The following is an 18,512-nucleotide window of genomic DNA, read 5'->3' as shown; positions in this document are numbered from 1 at the left end:
CTCTATATTAGGAAACAAATAGATCTTTTTAATAATTTCTATTGTATAACATTATTAGATTGCCAGTTCCTTAGGCTAGAGCCACATGCTGGTTTCCGTCTCCGTCACTCTGGTACTTTTGTGACACTGACCTGCTCACACCAGACACTCATTACATATTAGGAATAAAGAACACAAGGCCCAGAAACAAACATGGGCTGAAGACGGGAGAAGTGAGTTTACAAACACATGCATTTTTCCTCCTTGGGATTGACTTGTACACCACCCTTTCAAATCAAGGACTTGCCGCCCAATTCAAGAACAATGTGTTTCCAACTATCTGTTTGAAATTGCTGTGTAGAGGTAAAGTTGAGAGTTGAGGTATAAATAAAATTATTAAGACACCGGCATGGAGCCCTGGAATGAAGAACCATTACACAAGTGCAGAATGTGAGTCAAACAATAGTACACATCTTCCTTTTGCCTTTCACATACAATCACCCAAGGACAGAGGTGGACTGTCTTGATAAAGCAGCCTGTATGGAAAGATACCAGTGGTGGAGGGACTTCCTGAAACAACCACTGTCCAAGTATGAACATGCATTTAGGTATACAAATATATAATATATACCTGCTGTCATATAGAAATAGTCCTTCAAATCCTTCAGTAATACTGCTTTCAAATTACAATGCACCTTGGGTATTATAATCACCCGTATAAGATATGGCAATTTTTGACACTTCCCAAAATGAAGTTTTCTACAGATTATAAGAAACCTTGAGTGGTACTTTCCACCCTGAATGTAGTCTTCAAGCTGTAATTGCTTTACACAAAATCCACTCCAGCCTTATCACTCAATATTATCTTTACTGCTGAACATCGGAAGATAATTTTGCAATAAAATTTAATTTACAGAGCTTATTTTCCACTAATCTCCTGGCAGAGGAAAAATGAAAACTGGCCAAGGTACACACAACATGCTATGACCTGAATGCTATGACTTGTTTCTGGACTAGCAATATCCCAAACATATCAATTTTATCATATTGAAAAGCTAAATATTTAAATTGTTAAAACTTTATGCCCTAGGAGAGAAGTAAAATAGGCTATTACGAACATGTATAAAAATAAGACTCTTCAAGTGATAAGGGCCCCTTGGGGAAAATTTTCTTCCACAAGAAACAAAATACTTAATATAAAAACATGGCACCAATGAAGGTATTTTATTCAAACTATTAATCTCTCAGTATAGTCAATAATATTTGAGATTTTTAAATAAAAATGAAAACTAGTAATAACAGATACTAAGCATCAAGATTTAGTTTTCTGTGTCAAATGACTGTCAGTTTTGCAATCCATAGGGCTTACTATTGCTTTCATTTTTAAAATTTAAATGCACAGATGCAGTGTAAACTTTGGAAGAACAAATTAATAGTAGGTCGATTTCAATGGGCCATTTAGCTTCTGTTTTTTTTTTTAAACGTCTTATAAAGCACTCATTTCTTATTATGTTTTATAAAGCATTTATTTCTTAAAAGGAATTTAAAAAGATAATATGGTTCCCATGACAATGAATTTCAGAAATTAGAGTAAAAATACAAAGAAATTCTATCATTCAAGACCGAAACCACTATTTTTGTAATGTTGTGAAATATCTGAAGAATTCCTGTGACAAAATGATTATATAATTAAAAAAAACCTCATGTTCATTAATGGATTGTGGTAGTAGAGGCTCACACCTGCCTGAATGATGCACAATTGTCTCAACCACATTTATATCCCTCTGCCTGCGTTCAAAGTTGTATCATAACAAGGCCAAACTGACGTTGAATCATTTATGAGGTTTTTTAGAGTGAAATATCAGAGCTATGTATTTGCAGAAATTTTGTTCTGACATTTGAATTTAGGCAATAGGCAATGCTAAAACATTTCAAGTTATGTAAAATTTGACATTTCCATGTCAACAAACAAAACAATGATGATTTGAAAAGCCACTTCTCAACCAATACCTAAAACTTAGACACTTAATAAAACTTTAGGAGCATGGGCCTCTAAGATCCATATATACATAAGAAGTTCCTCCCCCAAAGCTTAAATGTTTATTCATATGAAAATTACAGGTTAAGCATTCCTCTATGTAGATCTTTTGCATTTATACAGGGAAAATCAAAGCATCATTAGTCCCTCTTCAGAACATGTATTTATAAATTTTTTTATTTCTCATATATAGGTACAAAATCCCTGCTATGAGCTATAGATCATTTTAAATTGCCTTTCAAAAGTTAACTACTATATTAAATAAAATGTAGCAAAGTATATTTCATATTCCTGAACAGCAGGAATCTCAGCCAGCTATAATTTTAAAAGAAACTAAAATAAATGGCCTCAGTGCACAATAATCATCTCTTTAAACCCGCAAACTAAAATGTTGATCTGGACATGATCATCTCTAACAGAAATAGTAAAGACTTCTTAAAGGACACTGAAATGAGTAGGGTAAAAGTGAACAAAATGTGTAACATTTACAAGTCACAAATTAGCAAGCAGGCACTGGCTTTTGTTTGAGGTCAATAACAGCTCTTTATTGATCTCAAAAGTTAATACCTACTAAGGTCAATACAAGATCTCAACTGTCAACAAATCTGGATTGGAGCTTCTTTCCTTCCATACAGAAATTCTGCTGAAATGGGTGCAGCTGTGTTTGCCAAGAAATCACCATTATAAAGATGGAGTACTCAGAAGAAACAGGGCAAAGAAGTTAAAAATATAGGGGAAGTTTTAAAAAAATCTGATACAGTAAAGTTTTTTTAAGATACTGACCTTTAGATTAAAAACCCTAGTATTATGAATGGGGCAGTTTAATAAATAGAAACAAAATAATTGCTATTGACAAGTGGAATCTCTGTATGTATACGTACAGTGTGTACATGAAAAACTATGACGTTAAGTAATTTTTCCAGGCTAGGTTTTTGGCACTATTAAACTTTTTGGTTAATTTTGTACATGTATGCAATATAGTGTGACTATCTTCATCCTCCTTCTCTGTCTCCCATACTCCAACTTGTCCCCACTTACTTTCTTGCTGTGCCCCTGTGTGTTTGTGTGTGTGTGTGTGTGTGTGTGTGTGTGTCCAGATCTGATGCAAGTATCCACAGCTGCTATGTTCATGATAGCAATGGGCATGTCAAATCCAGAAAACAGCTTCTCAGCCTCTGACTCTAACAACTTTTCTGTGCATCTTCTGTTTTGCTCTCTGGGTTTTGGAGGGGGTGACGTAGGGGACACTATGATGCTGGGAATCACCAAATCAAGGGCCTTGCACATGCTAGGCAAGTGCTCCATCACTGACCTATATCCCCAGACCTTAAAGTTATTATTCTTTTTTTTTTAAATTTTATTTGTGTATTTATATGTGTGTATTGCCTGCATGTAGGTAAGTGCACCCACGTCGTGCAATGCCTGTGCAGGACAGAAGAGGCTGTCAGATCCCCTGGAACGGGAGTTACAGACAGTTGTTAGCTGCCATGTGGGTGCCAGGATTTGAACCCAGGTCTTTTTCAAGAATAGCCAGTGTTCTTTACCTCTGAGCCATCTCTTTAGCCCCAAAGTTATTATTTTTCAACTGTAAAATTAAATCATGACATTTTAGGAAATTATGAAGAGGAAAAAGTCTCTGTAATCTCATTATTCTTATGCAATTATTTAATTGTTACCATATAGTCCATTGTGCTTTTCTATATAGAAAAGAATATCAAGTTTCATTAATCTAAAAAGTAAAGTGGTCTGCTTATTCCTTCTCATCTTAAAGAAGATGGCTAGGGAAGGACCATAGGAATGGGCCACAGTTCCACGGATTATGAATATGTCCTAGAGTCATGAAATTGAGAAATCTATTAACTTGCTTCTATTGCCAAATAAAAGTTCACATTGTTCTTTTTGGAATTAGCAGAAGCATTTAGGAAATGAGTGGGAAGAAAGAAGGAAAGAACAAACAGGCCTGAGTATTCACTAATGCCAAACTCTGGGCAAGATGATTGCATACAGACAAGTTCCTATCGGTTACAGAAAAGGAAAAAAGTATCTACAGAGAGAATAAATTAAAAAAAATGTTTAAAAAGGAGAGGCCAGGTCTGAAGCAAAGAAAAATAGTCTAATATGGGCACTAGTTAACTATGGAGATGATTATGATAACAATCCAGCCTGTAAATAAATAAGCCTTTTATTCTCAAATAATTTTAGGCAGACAGAAAAATCTGATGACACATAGAGTTCCTAACTTACCTCTACACGCAGTCCTACAGTACATTTGCCACAATTAATGAGCCAAAATGTGTGTGTGTGTGTGTGTGTGTGTGTGTGTGTACATGTGTGTATGAGTATGTATATGCATGTGGAAGCCAGAGGACAGCCATGGGTGTCATTCCTCAGATTCTCACAGAGATCCCCTGCCTCTGCCTCCAGAGTGCTGGAAGAAAAGGCAAGTGCTACCACACCCATCTGTTTGTTGTTTTCGGGGGATTTTTTGTTTGTTTGTTTTTGAGACAGGGTCTTTCCCTGTAGCCTCATCTGGCCTGTAACTTGGCTGGCCTGGATCTCACAGAGCTCCACCTATCTCTGCTTCCTGAGTGCTGTGATTAAAGGTGTGTACCTTGACACCCAGCTTTTTGATGTGGGTTCTGCAGATTGGACTCAGATCTTTGTGCTTGTGGAATAAGCACTTTACCAACTAACGTATTTCTCCAGCACCTGATACATTTGTATTAACTGATATTGATGTCATTTGCATTTCCTTGGTTTTCCCTAATGTTCCTTTTCTGTTCTAGGATGCCATCTAGGATAACATATATTTTAGTCACCATATCTCAAGTTCCTTTTGTGACAGTTTGTAATGCTTTAGAAATGGAATGTATACATTTGCAGAACAGTATATATTGTCAACATGCAGACAAAAACACATGTGGAAGAATCTTTTGTTACAGATCTAAGGAATATAAATAAACTTGAGAAGTGAATGAATATAAATCCTGGAAGAAAAAGAAAGCATACAATATTGGATGCCTTAATGCATCTATTACTGAAACATAGACAACAGAAAATAAAGTCTCCTTTGTCATAAAGACTAGAAAATTCCAATCACCAATTTGGCCCGTCAGTCCTCTCTCCTCCATCCCTTCCCCACCTCACGATTACTAGTTGGGGCTTTAGCAACTTAGTCAATGAAATAAGCAAGAAATAAATAGTAAGAAGCCATTATGTGAGAAAGTGGTCTTTCCTAACCTCCTTGCTTCTTGGGACACCCATAAGCCATGCAGTGACCGCCAGTGGTTCCAGGAGAATCAGTGTGGCACCTCAAAAGCGGATGGCTACTTCTCATTCTCCTTGCTTTGCTGTTCCCAAATGTAGAGGACTCCAAAGCTCAGGGCAGGGCAGAGAGCCACATGTGGGAGAAATCTGGATTTCTGAATCGCCACATGGAAGGCTGTCTGCTCACTCAAAACACTCAGACTGTTCCAAGAGGGAGAAAGAGATGTCACTATGGCAAGCCACTGGAGTAACAAGTCTATTTATTATAGCAGCTGGTGCTACTATACAAACCAGTGTGAATGGAAAATAATGTGCACTGATCACCTGTGTTGGGTGTTTACTTCTCCACCTCTCATGACAATCCATACAAGAGACCTGTAAAGATTTTTTTATATCTATGGCAAACTAAGAACAAGGAAGGCTGAGGAAATTTCTTACTATCTGCTGGTTCTAAAGAGGCAGGGCCAGGGTCTGAACCTGGTTCTGTCAAGTTGCAAAGCTCTGTGCATCCTTCACCTTGCTCCACTATAGATTAAAGATGGATGACATAACCAGGCACATGGCTTAAGAAGTAATTCCTATGCATTCTATATGCACAATTTTTTATCCTCAAAGAAGAGTGAAAACAGTACATGTGGAAGACATGGAACTTCCGATTCACAAGAGGCAGGTGGGCGACAATTAGCTTGTTTGAATTTGTTAGCATTTTTCAGATCAAGACAACTCTATACAAAAGTTCGGAAGAGAAAGATACACTCCACCTCTGTAACCTGCTGATAATCTTATGGTGTTTAATTTGAGCGGAGTCCAGCAACTTGCAGAGGGCGCGAAAGAACTATTGCTCCACAAGGTTTACAGTTAACAAAGGAGAGAACAGAAAGACTTACTTGTTCTCGCAACAGTATGAATTTAAAGAACTATATGGGGTGTGTATTCTACAGGAAGCCCAAGTAGGAAGAAAAATGAAACACTGTACCGTGCACAGAGCAATAAAAATGAGGGGATTCATTGTAGTAGGAACACTCACAGCTGGCAGGCCATACAGCGAGGCAGGAACATATTTGGTCCATCTTCATACTTAACTTTTAGAGTCAGTGTTGTGGCTTTTTTTTTTTAAGATCTCCTTTTTATATTAACAAAGTCACTCCAGTCAATTTCTTTAACTTACCCACATGAAAAATTTGAATGATTTTATAAAAGTCCTCTGCTAACAAACTAACTCTGGTGAGAAACTTGGTATATCCTGTACGACTGTGCAGTCTTCTCAGGACAGAATTATTTTTTTAGGGGGACAGGCAGTTGTTTGTTTTGATTACAGGCCTCTATTATCATTAGATCTGCAGAGAACACTGAATGTTATAGATAATTCAAAGATACACTAATAGGAGAGGGAGACAAAAAGTGGCCATTTCCTCATGAAGCCTAGTTCAAACTTAATACACCTTCAGTTGACAAGGAGGACTCAGCTGGAGAAGTCTTTCAGGGATCCGTCTACTCAACCTGCTCCGATCACTTCTACTTCAGATAAGTTACTTTGTTGACTGACAGACACCATGAAATAACAAGTGTAAGTCTGCTGAATGGGGGTTCATTGTTAATAGTATTCATCTGTAGATACTTCATGACTTTATTAAAGGAGCTTTCCATCTATGTGCCTAGGACAGTACCACGGTCTGCCCCTTCCTCAATGACAAAGTCTACTGACTCTCCCTCTAGGTGGGATGAATCTCTCCACTGTTTTAACTTCCAAATGAAAGTTTACCTAATCACATGAATTTAAGGCAGTATTTTTCATGCTGTATTGGAGATGAACTACAACCAGTGGGTGTCTAATGAACCCAATTAGAATTTCTTAGGGCCCCCAAACTGTTTGCTGAATAAATGCTAATGTTCCACAGTGGTCTGTTTAAGAGTCGTGCATTGCAAGGAACTTTGAAAATGGAAAAAAGGACAATTAGCTCCATTGTAAAGGTGTTTCATGTGAACGAAAATATGGAAGCTTTTAATGTAAGCCAGGGTGGGGAACAAGTGAATGCAACAAACTGGGCCCCATGGAGGGAGATGGCAGGCAGGACTTCCCAACAACAAGTGGCAGTTTCTAAAGGCCTTTTCCTCATCTGGCTTTGGGGTGATTTCTTCCTCTCTTTAAATAAATAGATATTTATTCAACTATGACTTAGAGTTGGTATCTTAAGATGCAAAAGGGCAACACAGCACCGTGCATGAATGCAGGCCCACCACGACAGCCTCTTTGATAAGGACTTTCCTTGGAAAATGTATCCTTCAATAAAAAAATTATTTTTTTTAATGTTAACTTTGTTCTCTTTGGGCAATGTTGGAAAACACTGTAGCCCAACAGGAAATACAGTCGAAAGCTTCAAATATGGAACACACAAAAAAAGCCATTTTTAAAGCTCATGCCCATCAAGTTTTCCCACTCCATGTAAGTCATACACAAAGTCTTGGTCCAATGGGAGCCCATGCTGTGAAGACTCTGAAGCACCCACCTCAGAAAATTCTGTTAAATACATAAACACCACTGAAAAAACTCCTAGGCACTAGAAGTCAGACTCAAAGGGAAAATAAACCTGATTTAAAAAAAAAAAAAAACCCCCAAAGAAAGTTATATAAGATCAGCAAAACAAGGCCATGAGCAGAAGTCGAAAGCTTCAAATATGGAACACACAAAAAAAGCCATTTTTAAAGCTCATGCCCATCAAGTTTTCCCACTCCATGTAAGTCATACACAAAGTCTTGGTCCAATGGGAGCCCATGCTGTGAAGACTCTGAAGCACCCACCTCAGAAAATTCTGTTAAATACATAAACACCACTGAAAAGAAAACTCCTAGGCACTAGAAGTCAGACTCAAAGGGAAAATAAACCTGATTTAAAAAAAAAAAAAAAGACTCCCAAAGAAAGTTATATAAGATCAGCACAACAAGGTCATGAGCTTAAGCACACTTTGCTGTCCTGCGTGAAAGCAAATTGGCATTGTAGCCATCTGCTTTGGTGTCATTCTTCTGCACATAGAGACGCAACAGAATAAGGATGGCCTCAAATATATCTTATAGACCAACTGGAAAAGTGAGAGCTTCCTAGGGTAGGGCACCTGTAAAAATGAGTATAATGCTTTCTAATGGATTAAAAATGAACCCAGTGAATTCACTTGGACCAACTAAGGAGAAGGTTCTCCAAGCAGGGTTTAAATGATGCCCTTTTCTTAACATTATGGAGCCTGCCAATAGCCGAGAGAACCTTGCAAAGTAAATTTAAGTACAGCTTAAAAAATACTCTTTAGAAATATCACCCTAAATGATAGCCACTGTTCTTCCCTGAAAAGATCATAGGTGGTTTTTTTTTTTTTTGACATTTATGACTTTAATAGCTTATAATTAAAGTGACAAATACATGTCTAAATGACTTTTGTTTGTTTGGTTTTAACAAGCGGGTAGACTTGTGAAAACTTACAGGAGGTATGGTCAAGCAATCATCGGCATTAAAAAAAAAAATTGTATTCCAGCAGAGATGTCCTTAAGATTTTCAAAACTCTTTACCACTCAAAATAATGAAAAGAGGAAGTTTTTCTATAGATAACTTTCTACAACAAAGGTTTATTTTCTATAGAAAATATATATGGTTAGAGAAAATAATGGTTAATACCAACCCAGCAGTAGAATACTATTTTCTCTTCTTACATTACAGAATAACACAAAGTATTAATGTGCTATTTCTGCAATAATTTGGGCATGACAGATGGCAGAGGCTTTCTGAATTACAACTTGTGCTTAAGTAAAATGACCTAAGCCAATAATTGGAACCAGTGTTTATGGACATAATATCCTCTAGTCAGACAACCCAGAACTGTAACATTGGAGTTTTCTTCTATCCCTGTAGGTCTCGATGAAAGTTTGATGAATGAGTGAAATACAATATTTGCCTTTTTCATATAATCTTACACAACTCTTACCAATATTAGATAATCAGAAATTTATCCTCAACCAACTAAAAAGCAATTCTGAGGGCAGGGTCACATATGAAATATCTCTGGGTCTAAATTCTCAATAGTCTTATCAAGTAACTTACCACTACATCGGGCGAGGGAGACTTCCACATTGTAATATTCCTGCAGGAGATGTTGGCTTGGCTATAAGCTAGTTTATGACTACTAAAATAACTTTGTGTATTATTTTCTATCACTATATTTTATTTATTTTTTAATATTCTTATTTTATGTGTATGAGTGTATTGCCTACATGTAGGTAAGTGCACCCGTGTTGTGCAATGCCCACGGAGGACAGAAGAGGCCTTCAGATCCCCTGGAACTGGAGTTACAGACAGTTGTTAGCTGCCATGTGGGTGCTGGGATTCGAACCTGGGTCCCCATTATATTTTATTTTATCAATTACTCTTTAGATTATAAATAAAAACATTTGATGATTTATTAAAACATTTTTACATTCATTAATTTATTTGGAGGTGGATGCATGCCACACAGAAGTCAGACCTCAGAGACCAACTTGCAGGGTCAGTTCTCTCCCTCTGACATGTAGGTTTGGGGGACTGAACTCAGGCCCTTGGACTTGGGGACAGGAGCCTTTACCTGCAGCCAGGTGTGGTGGTACACACCTTTAGTCCCAGCACTTGGGAGGCAGAGGCAGGCAGATCTCTATGAGTTCAAGGCCACCCTGGTCTACATAGTGAGTTCCAGGTGAGCTGGGGCTATAGGAAGACCCTGTCTCAAAAAAAGATAAAAAAAAAAAAAAGAAAAGAAAAGAAGAAGAACCTTTGCCTGCTGAGACATCATGCTGGCCCACATTTGATGATTTATATTTTTAAATGAAACCATTACCTTGTAAATGGATATACTAGTAAACAATTCAAAACATTGCTTAAAAGGGAAAATGAGATGGTAAAGGAAGAAGAACAAGAATGCAATGATAAGAAGTAGAAGACAAATATAGTCAGTAAATACAGAGGGAAGCACTTAAATGATAAAAATAATGGCTTTAAGTTTGATAAGTACTATGTCTTAATACATGTTTCTTAATCTGCCTAAAACTTCTAAATGAGTTTATAATGGGCTGAAAATAATAATAATAATAATAATAATAATAATATGAATTAAAAGAATATACCAAGAAGCAAAAGACAGGTAAGGCTGTAGTATTAGAGTCTTATTTTTATCTTCTTTATAGAATACTACAAAAGTCTTAGAAGACTCTATCAGCTGTTCAGCCAAGGCTTTCAGATAAAGATATAAAGGAAATTATGTTGGTTTGTTGTCACTGTTACAAAATGCCTGAGATAATCAAGTTATAAGGGGAAAAGGTTAATTCTGGCACACGGTTTATGGGACTTCAATTCACAGCTGCCTGTGACCAGGAAGAGCATTGTAGCAAGAGTACAGCAGAGGAAACTGCCCATCTCATTGAAGCCAGGAAGCAAAGTAAGAGAGGACGGGGCTAAAATAATTATGATAGCCCTAAATAAGACCTTCCTCATGCCCAATGCCACCAATATTTAGACTGGCACATAGAGTGATGTACATACCCAACAACCACAAACATTTATATTAGCACATAGAGTGATGTTGCTTCACAGTGAATGTATATATTAGCTATACCTTACTACCTACCCAAACTTTTATAAATGTTTTAATAAATATAAATATACACACATATATGAGTTCATTAATAACTTTTATCTAGTTCCAATAAATACTAAATGATAATATTTGTAAAGTCAGCATCTTGCTTAACTTTAAGGTGCAGATGAATCACAGCTAATCATGTTAAAAGTACAAATCAGACTCAATACACCTGGTGTGGAACCCAATATCTTGAATTTCTAACAAGTTCCCAGAGAATGCTTAGGTTGCTGGCCTCCAATCCCACACTGGAGAGGAAGAAAGTAACTTTCTTCCTCTTTAGGTTTCTGGAAAATTAACTAAAGTGGCAGTATATATTTGTACTTAGAACCTTCCTGAAGTGAAGATTATAAGAAGGGGAAATGGTATTTTTGTGAGGCATCCTATATAACCCTTCTCTCTCTCTATATATATTATTTTAATATGCCTCTCAGGAACTCTGAAAAATGAGCACAATCATCAATTTATCAATAATATATTATTCATCAAGTCAATAATTCAATACTCAATAATATATTACTCATCATTAACTTTGTTTCCACCTCAGATTTATAATCACAAATATTCAATATTCCCAGCTTAATGGGTTGGCCATTGTTTGTGGGTAAAGACTATTAAGTCCCCATTTGTTTGGAATGTCCTTAAGGACATCTTTAGGAACTCATGACAGCTGATTAAAATTTATTATACAAATATATGAAATTGTCAAACAACAAAAAATTAAGTCAGTAACACATTTCAAGCTCCTTGTTCCCAATCTTCTTTCTAAAGTGGCTTATCATTTCTCTTGTATCTTCACCATCAAACCTCTTCAGCAGTACTTTGAATTGGAAAAAAGACCAAACCTTGGATTGCTGTAATGAGCTTCCACCTGCCTGCCTGTCCACTCCCACAATCCTTCCTCTCCTCCAATTCAGAACAGGCCACTGTGGCTGAGAGTCCTCCAAAGACACCAAACACGTTACTAAGCAAAATCCAGGCTCCTTTCCATCCTCCATGGCCCCCAGACCTGCCCCTACCAGTCTCTACTGTGCCCAAATGCTGTGCCCAAGTACACTTTACCCATTGCGCTCAATCCAAACACCTCACTTTGGAGTCCTTGTGCTTGCTCTTCCTTCCTCCTGGAGCCATCCGGCCCTGGTCTTCTTACCAATGACATCTCTGTACCACACAACACTCAGCACACGTACAATCCCTCTGGGAGGGATTTTCTAAGTGGACAACCTAAGGCAGCCTTCATCAGTTAGCCTGCTTCATTTAACCACTATGTGAAACCATTTATTCTGTTCATTTATTTATCATCTCATTCTGCTCAGCCTCTTCCCCCTATTTATAAACTGCTTGAGAACAGGTACTTTACCTTTCTTTTTCAATACTAGATCCTTAATATCTAGCACATAGTTTCAGTGGTTAGTTTTCAAATAAATTATAGGAAAAGGAAATTAATACATGTGAGAACATGACATGTTTTCCTACAACAAATCACTTTGGAAAATCCAGCCATGCGGAAGCCATTTGTATCTGAGTGCCATCTGCTGACTAACAATGCAGAGTCAGATGATCTGGCTGCACCATCCCCTAGCTTTAGAGGTGTGGAAAAATGACTTCCTTTCTCCAGAACTTCTTTTCTCATCTTCAAAGGGATGTGAAGAGGTTAATGAAGACATAATGAATACAGAATACTGAGGACAGCATGTGGACTATATTACATGTTTAATACACACTGTGTGGTTTCTCCTATGCCCAGTCACTATCCCACATAAGGCCTTGGGTGAAGGATGGAGCACCCTATTCTCTGGCAGGAAGACTGGCAGAAGTGCAGCTCCTCATCAGGCAGCTAAGATCAAGTGAAGACATGAGTGAACAAATGGAAGTCAAGGCTAGGCAGCTTGGTGACTACTGACATACCAGGCTTAGGGGCTCAAGGGCAGCAAAGCCAAGGCCAGCAAACAGTGAACATCATGACGGAAGATGTGAGTCAATGAATGCAGCAGGCCTGCAGCTCTGGAATGCAGTGTGGGTGACCTATGCTCACACAGAGCACAGGGTGGGACAATCACAAGGCCTTTAAAACTAGAGGGAAAAAAAAAGAATCACAATTTCAGAGTAAAGGGTAGATGATCCAGCATTTTGAACCCTGACCTTGAAGAAATTGAATATCACTACAGTTAGAAATCACACATAGTAACTAGAAAAAGGAAGCATCATTTTTCTACAGAAAGATTCCTGAATCAGACCTTGGGAGACATGTCAAACTGGATCAAGCCTATGGCTCATGCAACCATCACAGTATCTGGTCCATGATGATTGCTTCCAAAAACCTTTGTGAATGAGTCTGCTAATCGCCTTTCTTGATGTCAAGTCTTACACTGACTGGAATAACGTAGTGTCAACTCTTGTGTGTGTGTGTGTGTGCAAGTTCACATGGATATGCATATATGTGGAGGTCAGAGGACTATCTTGGATGTTGTCTCTCAGGACACTGTCTAACTTGTTTTGGGAGATAGGGTCTTGCTGGTTAGTAGGCTAAGCTGGCTGGCCAGAGAGCCCCATGGATACACCTGTCTCCACCACCCCAACACTGAGATTACATGTATGTGCCACAATGGCTGGTTTTTATTTTGTTTTTGTTTTGACATGGGTTCTAGGGTCTGAATTCATGGTCTCAAGCTTACAACTGTATTCATGCTTCCAGAGCCATCAGCTAGAGATTCTTCTTGCCTGCCCCTTTTTATCAAGTTCAATTAATTTGTAATATGTCAGTTTTCTCAAGACAGGGAGCGACCCAGGAAAGCAACTTGATGGGTATTAAATTCAATGCATATCAGGATGTAAGTGATACTTAAAAGCAATCACACGTTCATTATGGGCATGTGCCCTCAGCACAGTGGATGTTCTAGAAGAGATAACAACTTTAAAATGAATTTTAGGAGATGAATTTCATAATTTGTTAGGAAGATACTAGCAAGTAAAGTAATATGCACCCTAATCTGGTCCAGCCTATCCTAGATATTATTTTATTTTAGTATTTTGCCAATTATTCCTATCGTTATACATAGAAAAATCACAATTTTTTAAAAAATTGAAAGTTAATCACTTATGGCAATTTATAAAAATCATAAAATTTAGAGCTCTCTTTAATTTCTACGCACTTCTACATAAACGACCTTATTTTACTTCATAACAACTTTACAGACTCGAAAGAATCCAGTGCCAAGTTTGCATCTGGCAAACATGAGAGCACACAGAGTGGTTGTGTGAGTTCTCAAGTTGCACAACTGACTGATGACAGAGTGGATGATGGTGACTTTCTATGATTCTGCACATCAGGTGGTAATTCCTAGATTTTGTGCTCAAGTAAAATTTCAAAAAGTATCTCAGAGAGTCCAAAGTAGGGCTGCCACTTTTGTTGTTTTTAAGGTAAAGAAAAAAATAACTATTATTGCTATTATATTGTTTAGCTGTCCTTTATTACCTTATAATACAAGCACTATCATTTTAGACCAAGTGTAATTCTCAAATTGATACAATAGCATTACAGGAAGCTACAGAATTCTATTCCTTTTCCCATTTTGGAGAAAACTCTGACAGTATAGCATAGAACTTGGAAATCACACTCTACGCCTGACGCTTCAAAAGTCACTCAGCTCCTCCGTGTGTTCTCCTTGCAGTCCATCAAGAGAAACTAGTAATTGTTAAAAGGTTTTTTTTCCTTTTGAGCATTAGCGATGGAGCTCAGTGGTAGGACACTTGATTAGGTATGTAGCCTCGTTGGTACAGTGCTTGTCTAGCATGCACAAAGCTGAGTTCAATCTCAAGCACTGAATAAACCAAACATGGTGGCTGTGATGGTTGGTTTTAATGGCAACTTGGTACAAACTAGAATCACTCCAGTAGGGAGCCTCAACTGAAGAAGTGTCCTGATTGCTTTAACTGATGTGGAAAATCCCACCCAAATGTGAGCAGCACTTTCTGGCAGAGCCCAGATAAGAGGGGCATGGCAGAAGAAGATGATTTGCCTTTTGCTTGTCTTGCCTGCTCTCTCACTGCTGAGTTGATTTATCCTGTTGCTGCTGCTGATTCATTTGCTGACACTAGAGCCAGTGCTTCCCATCTTCTATCACTGGTGGAGGACTAGCGGATCTTCAGGAATATTCCAGGTTGCCAGTGCCAGATAGACTGAGCAACTACCACAGTCTCAGAATTTGAAGTGTGAATCAACTGTGGTTACACGTTCAAGGTAAGCTGTTCTGTTCCTCTAGAGAACCCTGACTAATACAGTGGCAGACACCTGTAATCCCAGCACTTGAGGAGTAGAGGCAGGAGGATCAGAAGTTCAAAGCCATCTTTAGGTGTATGGTAAATTTGAGGCCAGTCTGGACTATACGAGACCTATCTCAAAAAATTGCTTTTTCCTTTTGAAACATGCTCTTTTTCAACTGCTACTATAATGAAGTCATGAGTATCACACATTTACATATAGTCAAACCTCAGAGCTGTTGACTTACTAAGCACAATTACCACGGAGGCTGGCAGGGATGCAGCAAGTTCAGAAGTGACAGAGTACCCACTACAAGGTATGGTGAGAACAGGAAAGTGACTTTGTCCCAGACTAGTCATGTACTACACATTCAAACTCATCCATGAGAATGAATCAGCAAGATGGCTTCGTCTAGGCAGAGGCTGCCTGCAATCTGTCCTGATTCTCATTTCTATTCCTTCTCCCAGACCCAGCTCTGTAGTCTGTCAGAACTTCCCAAGCCTTATGTGACATAAACATCTAATGTATAAAATTTATGGATAACCTATAATCATATTCTCTACACTGTACTGTTCGCACACCAAAATAATTAACTACCAAATCCCATCCAGTATTACAAGTGTGATCAATAGGTGATCTTCTCGCTGATGATGTCATTCAGTTTCGGGAAGGAACTACATGACTAATATAGTAAGAGAGACAAAGGAGACCCACCTAGTGTCCAATCACCCAAGTCAGACCCTGTGATCACTGACACGTCAAGTCTACCTCCTTTGCAAGTCTAATCCAGGCTCATGTAGAAATTCGCGGCTTATCAATGGATGCTTGGTCAAGAAGGTCCATTAATGAATGTAATGTTCAATCTGGATAGTGCCACTGTCCCTAAAGACTGCCAAAGCCATATACCTTTTTTCTATTCCTTTAAAATATAGAAATTTCATATACAACACAAAAATATTTTCCATAAGATAATAATTATATATCACCAAATGGCCACACCATAATACTACTTTTATATATATATGCATTTTATGGTATATTAAGCACATTAACATATCTCATTCTTCATTAAGAAAACTGAGATATTCCCAGCACTTGGGAGGCAGAGTTCAAGGCTAATCTGGTCTACATAATGAGATCCCAGGCAGTCAGGGCTACATAGCGAGACCCTTTCCTAAGAAACAAAAAAACCCCACACAAAACAGAGAAGTAATATTCAGAGGTGCAACTGTGTAATTTACTTCTATTTTATTGAAGACTGAACTGAAGCTCAGAGAGGTGATGAGAGATTCTCAGTCACAGAAAAGGAGCCAGAACTGGAATGTGGCTCCTTCCGTTACTCATATTCTTCCCAAAAGTCAACTCTGAAGGCGGCCCAACCAGTCAGGGCAGAGTTGGTCTACCATGACTTCAGGAAAATGACAGCTCATACTATTAAAGGGCTGAGAAGGCCTGTGGTCTTCAGTTTCCTCATCACTAATACATTTATAGTCTCTTCATTTAGTTCTTTAGAATTCAGCATGTAAACCAGACAATCCAGGAGAACCTGAACCCAGGACCAGCACACTGGCCATTCCAGAAGAGGGGCCTGGAATCACTCTGATCACACCCACTCTTCCAAAAGAAAAACTCTGGAGACACTAAATTAAAACAAATTCACAGAAATCTTGCTGATCACATGCTTTTGTAGTTTATATGGTAGACAAGAGCAATTCAAAATATACAAAATACATTATATATAATCTGTGTTTTAGAAAATAAAACAAAAAGTGTAGCTAAAAAGTAAGAAAATAGTGACCACGAAGGTGCTAGCAGATGCTTACTTGCTGAATAAAAATACTCATTTCATGAAATATTTATAATGAAAGACCTGTCTATTTTGAATAGACTAGAATTAGAAAAGTTTTGATTATATTTTCTGAAATTAATGACTAATGTCAATTCAAACCAAAGTTTCAATAGCATTAACTAATGCTAATAAGATAATCATGAATATTAGCCTTGATATTATGTAGATACTTTTATACCTGCTTATAGGATCTATTTATAATCCAAAAAGAAAATCATTAAAGGAGTCATTTTCAACAGCAGGAAAAATAAAGTAAGCTAGGTATCATTAGTTCTTTGTCCCTAGTCCATATCATTCAGACTGATTAAAATGTTAATTTTTATATATGTGACTCAAACCTAAAGTTACAAACAACCGAGGCTATGTGGCACAATAGCCATCATCACGGGTGGGTAAACTGACAACATGTAACTGCATATTAAGACAAATGTAGAATTTAGACAAAGTATTCCATCTCTTTTCAGATGTATACTTTTAAACCTCAGGAACTGTTTTCAGTAGATGTCATGCCTTTTAACTTGAAAAAAGATAAGCGCAAATAAGCTCCCAATTGTCTCCCCAATATGTAAACCACATCTCGGGCTGCTGTCTCTGCTGCTCCTTTGAAGTTTCCCTGAAATGTCATGTGTTGTGAAGACTGCTGTGCATAAGCAAGACAATTTGCTCACTCTCAGAATTCTTACCGGTTTCCACTGCTATTTGGTATCCAGCCTCTAGTCTCCGAGATGACCTTTCCAGCCGCTCTGTGTTATCCAACAGATGTGCCCTCTGAAAAAGAAAAAGGGGGGAAATCAGACGGATGGCTACAATGTTCTTTTTTGCCTTAAAAAAATAAAGCCTTTGTATGTCCTAGCATTTGTGTGTGGAGGGGGCACAATTCATTACAGTTAATTTTTATTTAGCAAACAGTTCATTAGAGAAACCAGAACAATGGACAGATTTCCAATCCATCATATGTGGACCATCTTTTTTTTTTTTTTTTTTTAAAGGAGCCCCATGTTGTGAGCGGCCACAACAAATTTTACTCCACACCATTGAGAGGTGTATGAAGACCAGAGCCAACTGGATCTTTCCTGTTTAGCCCAAATGAGACACTAGTGTTTCAATAAACCCTATTTGTGCTGATTTTTTATAAAATGCAATTCATTTTAAACATTCACTTGGTCCATTGATTTCTACAGACAGTAATTTTTAATTTTTTTTTCTTTTTAAGGAATGCCTCTCAATTTTGGATGTGTAGCAGGATGGCATCTCGAACAACACATGCTACTAAAATGGAATACTAAACAGCATTCTTAGTTTAAGACGACTCAGGACGACTACCAAGAAATGGGAGACATACGTTTCTCCATTTACATTGAGGTGCAGAGCTGCGGCTTTAATCCCAAATATATGGCACTAGGTGAAGGTGAACTTCTGACACATAGTGTTTTGGATTGTCAACTTAATTACAATCATCTCTTGCAAAAA

At 37.8% G+C, this 18,512-nt stretch overlaps 1 protein-coding gene across 5 annotated transcripts in view; it reads right to left on the bottom strand.

Moving 5' to 3' along the window:
* Vti1a (vesicle transport through interaction with t-SNAREs 1A) overlaps nt 1-18,512 on the bottom strand; it is a 368,172-nt gene that overhangs the window by 256,380 nt on the left and 93,280 nt on the right. For 4 of the 5 annotated variants that reach the window (XM_008830172.3, XM_008830169.3, XM_008830173.3 and 1 more), the window contains one exon: nt 17,726-17,810. In XM_008830172.3, the coding sequence (XP_008828394.1) occupies nt 17,726-17,810 (85 nt within the window). Of the gene's footprint in view, nt 1-12,693; nt 12,998-17,725; nt 17,811-18,512 lie in introns of those variants that run through there. The other variant, XM_029562099.1, reaches the window with a different exon arrangement.

Source organism: Nannospalax galili, unplaced genomic scaffold (assembly GCF_000622305.1).
Source record: "Nannospalax galili isolate Female #2095 unplaced genomic scaffold, S.galili_v1.0 scaffold974, whole genome shotgun sequence".
NCBI classification, from domain to species: domain Eukaryota; kingdom Metazoa; phylum Chordata; class Mammalia; order Rodentia; family Spalacidae; genus Nannospalax; species Nannospalax galili.
This window is presented reverse-complemented; position numbering and strand designations above follow the sequence as displayed.